Source organism: Gavia stellata, chromosome 3 (assembly GCF_030936135.1).
Source record: "Gavia stellata isolate bGavSte3 chromosome 3, bGavSte3.hap2, whole genome shotgun sequence".
Classification (NCBI taxonomy): Eukaryota; Metazoa; Chordata; class Aves; order Gaviiformes; family Gaviidae; genus Gavia; species Gavia stellata.
This window is the reverse complement of record NC_082596.1, coordinates 3,411,471-3,425,135: the sequence shown is the minus strand read 5'-3', so window position 1 is coordinate 3,425,135 and position 13,665 is coordinate 3,411,471. Positions and strand designations below refer to the sequence as shown.

Here is a 13,665-nt window from a genome sequence, read left to right as displayed (position 1 = left end):
CCACCATTTCAGGGAACCTAAATGCATTATTTTGTACTAGTTGAAGAAAAGCTATTTACTGACGCTTTGTTATGTTAATGTACAAGTTGGGACTGGTGCTCCAAGATGTATTGTTGAAGTGACTTCATTGCATTATATGCAAACATTATGTTAAATAAGCAGTCACTTAGTCTTTATGCCTGACAGAAATCCGTTCATTAGGGTCTACAGTAGGTCTTAAGCTTGAATGTTTCAGAGATGTTGACATTTCTGATTTCTCAATTTGTCGATATAAGAATACTACATATAAGAATGTCGATAAAAGAATACTACAGACATACACATATTCATACACATACATACATATAAATAGGGATAAGTAACAAATGTATGTAAACCAGTCTGCATTTATAGGACAATCACACGATACTAGAGGTCGTAGGCAACAGCCAAATACGTTAATGAATTGGCACTTCAACAAAAGAAGAAAAACTACTCAGATTAAAAACCAGTCTGTGCTTTTGATGTCTCAGCAGCACAGAAGAGTGCAGAAAGAATTTAAAGTATGTAAAACTATGGCAGCTCCCTTGAAAGCAGTTCACCCAGAAAGCCATCTGGCTGATCATCCCCCCAAAAACCATCCTAGATGTTTCTAAAACAGCCCAAATCACACACACAACCTGGAAGCATGACCTATATCCCACTGCATTATCCATATGTATGCAACTGGCACCAACATCACTTCCTACAAAAGCCCTTGAGGGCTGTGTGCCTGGGACCCTTCTTGTCACATTATGGGGACAACGTCCTTTTGGATGTCAGATGAGATGATATCACAGCACATAACAGAGGAGGCATCATATGCCATTTGACAAACCCCAGGCAGCAGGCCAGCAATCGAAGTTACAAAAAGTTCATTCCATTTTCTGTCCATATCTCAGGGAACCTCATGAAAGAGGTGACAGAGGGCAAGCTGGGGTTGCACGCATTTGTCTAGTGATCCTCATCCAGTAGTGTACAGGAGAGCTACCTGTTCTCTACAGGAGATCTGGATTGCACATTTTCTTTGGCAGCAGAATTTTTCTAAGCAATATTTGTCTATACAGGATTGTTTCAAGGGCAAGAGGGACTCTGAAGTGTTTTCCCATAAATACCAGTCAGTACACGTTTGTGCACTTAGCAGCGGTTGACTTGCTAAAACTGGCTATATCTTCATCTTGATCAATATATTTGAGGAATAAAGGACCTTCTGACTGGGCAGGCTATTTCAGCAGCTCCTGCTGGCTGAAGAAAGCAGATCCTTTACACTGTGCTGCGTTCATTTTCTGCCTGACTACTCTTTGACCTTCTTAGCCAAAATTGTCATTAACTCATATGCAGTTTTGCAGTCGGCTCTACTGTCAAGTATTAAATTTATTCTTGTCTCATTTTAGACTTCATGCAACGCAACAGGCTATTTTCAAGGCAAATGCAGGATTAAATGCAGGGTGACACACATTATCTTGAATACATATGCCTTTAAAACCAAAATGTAGTGAAGACCACACAATTTCTGCAATATCAAAGTTCTACAAAAGTTGTTCTTATTACCCACAATTGGTAAAGTATGTTTCACCAGAAAATGAGCTGTAGGTAACTTTAAAATCACATTACTCCTTTTCAGTGGAGTAAAATGCCTTTAGCTCTTACTCGTTTGGTCTGGAGGTTTGCCCCAGACCTTCAGAATTTGTTGTGTCCAAGGACCAACAAGGAGGCATTATGTACTGACATAGACCTTAGATACATTTTGTTATAACAAGACTCCAGATACATGAAATTCACTTTGGACTTCAACAAACCAATTTATGATTGGGGAAAAAATGAAACTAACAGCTTTTGTTCTGTTAACCCAATGCAAGCCATAACAATTTTTTCTTTGTTCCCTTCTTCCCCAACCCCCTTCATACCTAGAAAGTATTAACTATAACCATCAAAGAGTTCTTTCTGGTCAAGCTATTTTCAAAAAGATTAATGTTTTTGTATGTTTGTGTTTTATTCTTGTGCCAATGAAGGAAAAAAAAAAAAAAATCCTACCCTCACATTGCCTTTAAAAAGTGCCGAACACCATTCCCGTAGCCATTATTCACCAACCACATCATGTCTTTTGACAACTCAGTTGTTTTTGAAAAGCACTGTTGCCTGCTTATAGGGAAACACTCCAATAAGAAGCACATACACACTTAAATGATGCACTTTTTACGACATCTTTCCAAGAACAACAGTAGCTAATTGTTGAGTTTCCTACTGGGAAATGTCTCTTTAATATGTAGATCTCTTAATGACTACTCTAATGCAACTTGTGGATGCTACAGTAATTTAATCATATATATAAGGAAAAAGTTTAGCTCTTACTTAGAGTGCTTTATCATCTTTCCAGGTAGCACAAATCCAATGCAGCCCATGTGCCATGTGGTTCGCAGCTGCCAAATGTTCTCTTTATTTTAAATACTATTACTGAATGTATCCGTAGGGTTTTTTAGTCCCACTTACTTGGTGCTGACTGGCTTTTGCCAACTGCTCATTGGCTGATTCTACATTAGAAGATGCAGTCTCAATGTTGGCTTCAATGCTATCTGCAAATTAAGATAAAAGAAGATAATTACAGGGTACAAACAAGAAACAAAGACTTTATACCAACTGCAATTCAGCAATTTACTCATGGGCATAAAGAGATGAGCAGGCTCTTTTTTGCAAGCTGTAGTACTACAGGGAAATAGGAACGCCACCCATTTTGATGAACACGTAATCCATCAGTCAGAGGCCGTATGACTGACAGCCCTCCATGTGTACCTAGACAGGATGGAGGTTAGCAGCTCATCCCATTCCTACTGAAACCAATGGGAAGACTGATAGGGAATTCAAAGGAAATCAGCTCAAGGCTGGTAAATTTACTAGATTAGAGTTAAATTACAGAAGGGACATGGCAGATTATATCTGAAATTATCTCATTATCAGAGCTCAGGTATAAGATTCATTTGAGTACATGTGGGTTATTGACCATCCCCAGGTGTCTGTACTTGAGTAAGTCACCTCGGACACTATCACAGTCAACAGAGAGCAAGTCCATACTGTGCAATTCATCCCACTCTACAGTAGCTGCCTGCTGCTGATCAGATCAGACGAATCACAACTTAAACTCCTGGATCACATTTCGAAACTGCAAGGAGTGGTCTGTACAGATGGTTCAGATTGAGACACATTGCTGGTACCTAAAATTAAGGGAGAAGAACCTCACCTTAGATTGCTAGGTCTGACATTGGGGAAAGCTGGAGGAACCATGAGGAATCAAAATGAGACCAGAAAAGAAAGATTATCAGCTACACATTGCAGCTGGCAGCTCCCAGCTTCCATCAAAGACAAGTATTAACTTTGACTCCAGAGCCATGCTTTGAAAGCAAGACACATATAGTATAAAACCTGAAAGTAAGAGTTTGTGTTTCCAGCAGAAATCTTAAAAATCTTGACCAGCTTGTCCCCTAAGAGATGTGCAGCCAATAACTTCTGGCCACAATGGAAGAGTATGTGCACTTGGTCTGCTTCTGTGTGTTTTAGAGCAGATATTAGACCATGGAGTATACGAAAATGGTTAGGAGGAATTCAATCACAGGTAGAAATTTGAGAATAAGATTCCAGGGATTTCTCTAATCCTTAATAAAATTAATGGAAGTACTTCAACTGATGGTATTAAGAGTTGGATTAAGACATGCCACAGACGATTTAAGTAATTTATTCTTTTATTTTTGAAAGAAAGAACATTAATCAGGTGCCTGTACTTGAGCAAGTCACTGGCCACTTTTGTGATGAGTAAAGAAATGAAGGCTTGCAGATAAACTGTGGAAAGTGGTTGTCTTCAGGTTTTGCCACTTTTAAATGAAACAGTGTTGCAAGTCTGTTAATGTAATTATGCGTTTCTGATAACGCAACTTCAAAACAAAAAAGCAAAGAAAGCGCAAACCAACAGAACCATGGAATAAACAAACTTCAGTTTAACACTTGGAAACCTGTTAAAAGTTTTCTATTACACCTGGGAGAGATGATTTTCCATTCCTTTTATTTTCGATTATGCAACCTGTAGTACACAAGAAAAAAACTACACGGCCTGCACTTTTATAGCTTGATATACCATAATTTTATTGGCCATATCCAATGCTTTTCAAACCATTTTTATTAAGACTTTAACACTGTGGACCTTGGTTAGCATCAGTGACCTCTGCCCAGATGCTTTCCTTGCATTCAGGACTCTGCAGGAAGAGATCAAAAGGTTTCTAAGGAACTCAACCTCTGTCTGTGAAGAAATAATAAATTTTCTTCTACAGAGCCTTAGAAGTGCTGCATCCACACACACATGCACACATCAGTGTGACAGCCTTGAAGAGTTTACTTCCAGGATTGCATTGATCTGAAGGCATTTCTGGGAAAGTGTCAGATTTTTCTTTTCAATACCAGTGGAAAAAAATGGTGCTGGATTACCAAAAATGATGAACAGAAACACGAATGGCACAACAGCACGCTGCAGTGAGCAGCATTTTTGCCATGTGAGTAGGTCTACCCACGGTCTACCTCAAACAGGTCTGCCTGAGAAACAAGGAGTTTCTTGTGAGTGAAGCATGGTAGACAAACTTCAACCTGTCATAGATTCACAGAATCATAGAATCATTTAAGTTGGAAAAGACCTTTTAGATCACCAAGGTCAACCATAAGCCTAAAACTAACAAGTCCACCACTAAACCATGTCCCTAAGCACCTCATTCATACGTCTTTTAAATACCTCCAGGGACAGTGACTCCACCACCTCCCTGGGCAGCCTGTTCCAATGTCTGACAACCCTTTTGGTGAAGAAATTTTTCCTAATATCCAGTCTAAACCTCCCCTGGCACAACTTCAGGCCATTTCCTCTTGTCCTGTCGCTAGTCACTTGGGAGAAGAGACCAACACCCACCTCACCCCAATGCTCTTTGTAGTTAGAGAGAGCAATAAGGTCTCCCCTCAGCCTCCTCTTCTCCAGACCGAACAACCCCAGTTCCCTCAGCTGCTCCTCATCAGACTTGTGCTCCAGACCCCTCACCAGCTTCATCGCCCTTCTCTGGACACACTCCAACACCTCAAGGTCCTTCTTGTAGTGAGGGGCCCAAAACTGAACACAGCATTTGAGGTGCGGCCTCACCAGCACTGAGTACAGGGGCACGATCACCTCCCTATTCCTGCTGGCCACACCATTTCTGATACAGGCCAGGATGCCGTTGGCCTTCTTGGCCACCTGGGCACACTGCTGGCTCATATTCAGCCGGCTGTCAATCAACACCCCCAGGTCCTTTTCCACCGGGCAGCTTTCCAGCCACTCGTCCCCAAGCCTGTAGCGTTGCCTGGGGTTGTTGTGACCCAAGTGCAGGACCCGGCACTTGGCCTTGTTGAACCTCATACAATTGGCCTCGGCCCATCCATCCAGCCTGTCCAGATCCCTCTGCAGAGCCTTCCTACCCTCCAGCAAATCAACACACCCACCCAACTTGGTGTTGTCTGCAAACTTACTGAGGGTGCACTCAATCCCCTCATCCAGCCCATTGATAAAAACATTAATCAGAACTTGCCCCAGTACTGAGCCCTGGGGGATACCTCCTGTGACCGGCTGCCAACTGGGTTTAACTCCATTCACCATAACCCTTTGGGTCCGGCCATCCAGCCAGTTTTTTACCCAGCAAAGAGTGCACCCATCCAAGCCACAAGCAGTCAGTTTCTCCCGGAGAATGCTGTGGGAAATGGTGTCAAAGGTTTTAGTGTTGTCTAGGTAGACAAAATCCACAGCCTTTCCTTCATCCACTAAGCGGGTCACCTTGTCATAGAAGATCAGGTTAGTCAAGCAGGACCTGCCTTGCATAAACCCATGCTGACTGGGTCAGCATGTCACTTGATAATAATGAGGTCCTAGGTGATTTTACAAGGAAAACCCTACTACCACATCTTCACAAGTGCTATCACTGTCATTTGGTATCACACTTCTGTTTAAAAAGAATAGATATCCCAACTCCAGGGCTGGCCCCAATATCTTGCCAGACAGACATTGAGTAACAATGTCACAAACCAGTAATTGGTCATTCTACGTATTTCATAGGAGTATCAATAGAGGGACATTTGACATTTTCTGGTTGTAATGGAGAAATAGCTGAAAAGTGGTAGATCTATGGGTTAGATTGGCTCTGTAGGACAGGGTAGTGCTTGCTTTCTCTGTTTGCGTGTTAGGATAGTGCTGCGTAATTGGCAACTACAAGCCCCGATCCAATTTCCAGCACTGTGTATGTGACCCTCTCTGCATGTGGAAACAACCGTGCACATGGCAGAGAAATCAAGACTTAATATGTCATTAACACAGACAGGCTGCATCAACCAGAATAACTTGTCACTCACCCCAGGTGACAAATTCTTAGTTGCCTAGTTGTTGACAAGTATTTACTTCACTGGTTAAGCATGACTGCATGATTCATAGTTAACCAGATTGGTTTTGCCTAAAAAAAATTTTGTATGATGTTCTGTGGAAGTCCATAAGAACTAGCCACTGGGACAAACCCAATTTGCATCCATTGAAATTCAGCTCCTGACCACTCAAAGCTCCAACATGCCATAGCTTTCCTATAGCCAAGCTGTGACACGTTAGGATGGGGAGAAAAGAAGAAAAAATCAGGTAAAAAAATTGAACCAGAAGTAAGAATATATTCTGCTGGGACACCTGTTAATTTTAGAAGCACAAATTCTGACCATGTTTTTGGGTTACAAAATACGACTTTACATAGGAAAGCACCTCAATGTATTAAGCTACTTTGTGGTGAGATTTGGAAGGGATGGGGGGATTTGGGAAATTTGGAAGGGGTGGAGGGAGCGTGTTGAACACCTTGACAATCTCCTAATCAAAGTAACAGAACTTGCTCTTGTGTCTGATATTTCTCAGGATCTTAGTGCAGACACCCTTCACTACTCAATGTCTCTTAAAGGCTGATTCTCCTCGTAAAATTAATCATTTAGACACAGAAGAGCTACAGAGGAGAAATTTATGAAAGATATCCTACTAAAACAAGAGTAATCTCTCTGTGCTCCTCTTGGGGCAGGGGGAAACCACAGCAGGAGCTTAATTTAGCTTCCTTAAATGGCTCTCCAGAGGAAGCTGGCACTTTCTGCTGCTTGCAGGGGGGCCTAAGGAGATTTGCCTTCATTAGATAAAATTAAACACTGTGAACGCCCCCTTAGCGCTGCATGGAATGGGCTAATCATATGTTATGCACCGTGCTTTGCAAACACTGTCAACGTTTTTCCCAGCAGAGGCTTTCACAAGCTGGATGGCCATGTGCTACATGTCCTATATGAGTTGATGTGATGTTACAAGAGGAGGCTGGACCCTGGTGGCACTGTTCCTGCTCACTTGTTCTCCTAAGAGGGGAATACCAGCCTTGGAATAAGTAAACCTCTCATGTAAAAATTTTTTTGTAGGAACTTATAATCCTGAGACACAGGGGAAAAACTAAAACAAACAAACCCCACCGAAACAGCTCTTAAAACTCTATAAAAATGAGACATAAATATGTAACACAATTTAATTAGATATTTCTGCTGATTAACACAGGACAGCAAGGGAAGAAAAGAGAATTTGGGTCAAATCACAGGGAAGTAAGTAATAAGACAATGATGTTAATAAGTCAACGATGAATGTGTCACTCACAGCTATTACAGTGCATCTTTGCTGAACGCTAGTGATGGTTCACAGCTTCACCTTGCTCACTTTCAGGCTCTTTGCCAAAGTACCTTGCCCGGGAATGGAAAGGCAAGTATTTCCAGAGGGGCGGTAGGATCCTAGGGAGGCTGAAAAAACCTGCTGGAGAGGTCTGCCTTTTCCTTTCTCCTTTGGCTTTGGTATGAAGGGACAGTGACTCTGTTCCCAAATAAGTGAGATAACCCAGACCTGGATCTGGGGTTCTTCAAAGAGACTGAATCTCACAACAATTTTCTGTCCTCAGTCTGTGATGACAAATTTATGGTACAGTTTGAAAACAAACAAAAACCTTAAGGCGGTGTTACCGCCATTTTATTAAACTGAGGGACAGGGCTGCACCAGAGCAGATGGTGGTTGCAAACAGATGCACCAAGGAATTAGGAAAAGATTTCTAATTTTCTGGCTAAACCACATCCTTTCAACAGGAGTGGTGAAGGTGGCAGAGCTAACCAGCTTTTAGATGTAATTTGATATGATTTTATGACACACTTGTCACACAGAGACAGAAATCATGATGACCCCAAGAGGTGTCTTTCAACCCCATCTATTTACCTGTCTTCTGAGAGCAAGCCCTGCTATTGACCAACAGGAGTCTTATATGTGAAATTACTGGAGTGACAATGGCCGGAGTGGGGTTTTTGTCCTAACCTATCAAGGAATCACCCGTATGACCTGAGTCTTTCTAGCAGCAACAATGGACTGGTTTCACAAGGCAGCATTTTCAGTAAAACTGCTTCAAAGAGAGGAAAGTGAGCTTGTAAATGAGAATTTTAAAATGCTCCCACTTGGCAATAACCAAAATGGGCCCCTTTAGGTTTCACAGTATGCTTTTATTTTTAGCACTTTAATAAGCTTAACCCTCTTTTATCACTATAACTTCTGACTAAAAATAATCAATACCACATACTGAGAAGCACAAAAAAAAAAAAAGAGTCTTTTGGTAATGTATAAAGGTTTATTTCCTAATTAAAAGCCAGATTTTGGGTGAAACTACTTTCAGCATAAAAAAGAATTTTGCCCATTCTAATTGCCATGTACTTGGAGAGTTTTAAGTGAGTCTCATTCCATGAACAAAAGACCCTCAGGCTCTCTATAGGCACAACTGTGGATGTTAAGGGTAAGGAAAACTATGGCAGTTCTTCCGGAGTGAAGTTTAAAATGGCTTAGGGTTGGTAATTTGAAAACTTCAATGTAAATGTCGAATTATAGATTCTGAACATGAGAGGATTTATAAATTAATCTTGTCCATATGCTAAACTAAGGCTAAATGGGTCACATTGGCTTAGATTGGTGCAATGAAATACAATTTGCAGCTCCATGAGTCATCAGCAGTCATGGTTATTGGTTCCAACAAAAGGCAGATAACACCCAGCTTTCTATTTGATTTTAGCAGAGCTCTAATTGTTCCACACGGTAACACACCATGACCCTCAGAGGTAAGGATTGAGGCACTGAACAACCACTCACCCTAATTTTCCAGGCAGGCCTGGAAAGACTATTTAAAGTACCTTAAAATGTCATAACCAGCTCTTCCTGGTTTTCTTCGGCCAACAGCCCAAAGTCTGTATGAATAAAATTGGCTATAAGGCAATGGCCAAACACCAGCATAAATTTACAACACTTCAGCTCCTGAGTGATTTACACTGTCCTTGAAATGCGTCTTGGAAATGTCAAGTATCTGCTACATATGTATGTGCTGAAGAATGGTATCACCCTGCCAGAGGTTTACCATGCCTGCCAGGATACGTCTTCTAGGGATTTAAAATTCAAATGTTGTCCTACATATATCTATTGGAAAATAGCATATCCTACCAGAGAATAAGGTACCTCATATCACCTGCTCTGTGCTAAATGGCAGAGTGCAGAAACATTACCACTTCAGCAGTTGCAAACCAATTTACTGTTCTTTCGTACAGAGACAAGTGGTCTCAAATTGCTGATATTTACCACAGGAGAAGAGGCAGCATATGAAGAGTTTCCTGAAGGTGCATGGTATGGCCTCTGCCCTCATTGCCTGGTGTACACGTTCAGCTATCTATCTGAGATATCCACAGCACCCATACGATGCTCTCATATGGCTCTGGGTAATCCAAGACTCTAGTTTCAATCCCATAAAATTTGCACATGGGAGGCTATTGTAACATGGCAATAGACCTGATTCACTTTTTTTTTCCCTCCATTTCCTTCTTTTTCTGATGAAAAAAGGTATTTCAACCATACATTTTTTGTGCAGAAATTTATGGGCATGTCAGATTTTCTTTTTTTCCAAAATAACCTCTGAAAGTAATTTAAAGAGCAAAACAGCACTCAATCTAGCTTTGATTGGGAAATTCCAGCTACTCATCTGTAGCACGCTCTCTCTCTTTTTCCTTGTGATCTAACCTCAACGCTTTTTTTTAATTCTATAAAGCATCCAAGTTAAAGAAAATATTTCTAACTGCAATAAAATATTTATTTAACATGACAAAAAAAAAAGAAAATATAAATATTTTTTTTCCAAATCCAACTCATGAATTGACACAATTTGGAAAAATACCTTAATTTCACTTGCATGTGGTATTTTTCAGAAGTCCACTTTTGTCTCCAATTAACACAACACTCACCTTCCGTCACGCAGCTGAATGCATAAGCTATTAAGTCCTATAGCTCAGTCAACCGATGAAGGAAATGTCAACCTGAGTTTGTCACAGGAATAAATGAGGATCATGGGGGTGTTGATTCATAGAAATAAATATACTTTATTTCCTCTTACTGTCTTGGAAAGATCATATATTTTACTTACGAAGTAAAGCCACTGATACTTACAACTTGCTTGACCTCTTTTGCTTTACATGGCTCGTTTGATTTACTTAACCTACTCAAGCCATGGCCTCCCAAACAGTCTGTCTGTGGCAGCATATAACACCTCCCAGCAGAAATAAACCAACCACCTGGGCAGCTTCTGCCTTTATGGCATTTACTGCTCAATTGCAGCATTACTAGAAATTGAGAGCATGGCAGTTCCAACTTCCCAAAAATGACTTGGGATAAATTGGTGTGAGAAGAATCCTACTGGTGGCAATAAACCTCATAAAAGGAAGAGCCTTGTTTCTTGTACAAAATTAGCTGGCTCATTAACTGCAAGTATACCAGCCCAACGACATTATGAGGGTCAAACACAGAACAGCAGACAAATCTTCAGGCGTTAGTAAATTTGCAAGTGTAGAGTCACTCATTATTCTTTTCCTTATAAACCAGCATGTGCTGTCTTACCAGTGTTGTCAGCACTGGAGCTAAATGTAAAAGTCCACATACAAGGGAAGACATAAAAACTCACACTCAGAGAGCAGTAACAGGGAAGAAGCACAAAAGCTCATTGATTTTTTGTGCTGCCTATTATCTGGAGTAAAATGAATTGGTCAGAGACCATGGTAGCCCACACCTGACTCCAACAATTCAGTTGTAGCAGCGGTCATCAACCTGTGCCTAACACGAAACCGAGCACCTTGCAGACTCTTCAGCGCTGTCCGAAACCAAGGATGTGTGAAAAGTGGTAGTGGAGGCCACCACTGCTGCAGTCCAGATAAACAGAGAGATCAAGGCCAGTGGTATACAAAACACTGGGACCTTAAAATTGTTGTCTACAAGGCAATTAAGGGCGGTAATACTATGCAATTTCAGCAGCTGGGGTGGTTTACAGTAAAGCTCCATTAGACTTAGATAACAGAACAAAGTGATGACAGGGTATATACCTAGGATGAACAAAGAAATTGGATGTTTCGTGGAAAGCAAATGGAAGTGGAATAGATTATAATTGATTCAGAAATACCTCAGTGTACCCTTCCTGCATGGGCTGTGCTCTGTACTGACATGTAACTCCATGTCTCAACAAGTGGCTTGAAAGCAAGAGAGCCAAGAGAAGATTTCCCAATTCATCAGGAACCAATAAGAACATAAACGTGCCCATTCACATAATAGCCTCCTCTGAGATCACTTAGGAAACTTAACCAAATGAGAGACTTTGCAGACCACATTCAATTGAACGTAGATATTAAAGCTGTTACATTCAGGTATTCAGGGACCATTCTCAAGATGTGTTCATTTTCTGCAGATGTCCCAATTGAGACACATAACTCAGGAGAGTTTAGTTAAGGATCCAGTTGAATGATTTCCCAGCTCGGTTTGCATTAGTACATCTGACAACAGACTCTTGGCTGTGCCATTCAGGCAGTCAGACTGGAGGAGGACATGTGCGGAAGGGTGCCGATAGGCGTTCTTGCCCGTGGCTATATGTTAAACCAGCCTTCAGGTCAGAAAGGCAATAATGATAAAACAGGCAACAAAGCTGACCTGATCTCACAGGAAAGAAAGAAACCAACCCAAAACTAAAAAAAACTCCCCATATTCAAAAGCTTCCAAAATAAGCAATACATTTGCATTCATGCAAATATATTTTACTCTGAAGGAGGTTTCTTATGATGATCATTAGGCAATAAGTGACAATGTGGTATGTCAGTGAACACCAGTATTGCTCGAGGACTGAATATGTTGACCCTATCAGGAAGTTCTTCCAAGACTGAAGGAAAGCACCAGCTGCTATGTTTTTATTTATCTTGGTAGGTCTGTGGGCTCTAGCCTGACAGATACCATGTAGTGATGCTTGTAAAGTAAGGGAGCATCCACTTGAGATCACGTTATGAAGTTTCTTCACCCTATTATTTTCAAATAAAAAATGGCCAGACTAAGGAGTGAAGTGAAAGGTTAGTAACACCAAGATCTAAGCCTGGATAAGTAACAGAAGAAAAAGAAAGTCTGAGGAATTCTTTTGCTTGAGGCAGTGGGGTCTTCTTCCAGCAAGCGGGATTTGCTGTGCAGACGTCTAATTGTGTACATTTGGTCTGGACAAAGAGGTAGAGGGCTGGTAAATTAGTTCCTGTGTCTCTGCCACTGTAATCTTAAAATAAATGGCTGATATGTGATCTTGGGATCTCTTCCCATTTTAAGGAGCTTGGGAGGTTACAGATACACTGGCAGAAGGTTGGTTCTAAAACTGTCCAACAGTGACTCTTAAAAAAGTGTAAAATATTTTCAGAACAACGTGGGGCTTTCCTTGTGGCTTTGAAAAACGTGATGGAGCTGCAAACAGTCATATTAAGTGGTGAAAGTTGTATTAGAGAAGTTTAAATAAGGAATATAGATCTTGCATGTTATTGTGGCATAACTAGTAAGGTTACATACACAGGTAGGATGGAAAAACTGCTCTTCTAAAACAAAAACAGAACAGCATTTTCTTTTGCCATGGGCAAAAAAAAAATCAATAACTCTATTATTCAGGTCATCTTTATTCTCTGTTACAAGACAAACAGAAGCCTACAGAGGTGGACAAATATGCACTTGCCTTCATCAGGTACTAATACAAATACTGGCAGCTGCGTTGTTGACACTTTCTTCAAAGGAACTGAGGATTTAATGATTCTCATCTCCCTAACACCAGTTATAAAATTGATTTCATGGAACTATGTCTATTTATCCCAACAGGGCCAACAAAAGAACAAGCTTGCACATGTAAAATAGCGATGTTTAGTATGAAATACTGGGAATGTTTCAAGCTGTTGAGGCACTTGTAGTTCAGTTGAGTGGTCATCTATGAGCACGGAAAGGAGTGACTGCTGCTCTAGCAATCACCCCCAACATAATTTACTTCTCACAGTGCCAAGTCCTTAATCCTTGCCTTGGATGCTTTGGCTGAAGAACCCTCCTGCTATCATGAGAGTAAAGTTTAGTGGTGGAGGTGGCCCTCTTCTAGCTACCTTGAGATTTTGCCATTTGTACATCAGATCCCCAAAGTTTTCATCAATGCACTCCAGAACCTCCTGGATTATTTATGCCCCACCGTGTTGTCCCTCCAACAG

General features: G+C 41.0%; 1 protein-coding gene across 1 annotated transcript in view; it reads right to left on the bottom strand.

Moving 5' to 3' along the window:
* TSNARE1 (t-SNARE domain containing 1) overlaps window positions 1-13,665 on the bottom strand; it is a 484,504-nt gene that overhangs the window by 181,609 nt on the left and 289,230 nt on the right. The window contains exon 10 of the mRNA XM_059815553.1: window positions 2,509-2,591. Coding sequence (XP_059671536.1) covers window positions 2,509-2,591 — 83 coding nt within the window. The remainder of the gene's footprint in view (window positions 1-2,508; window positions 2,592-13,665) is intronic.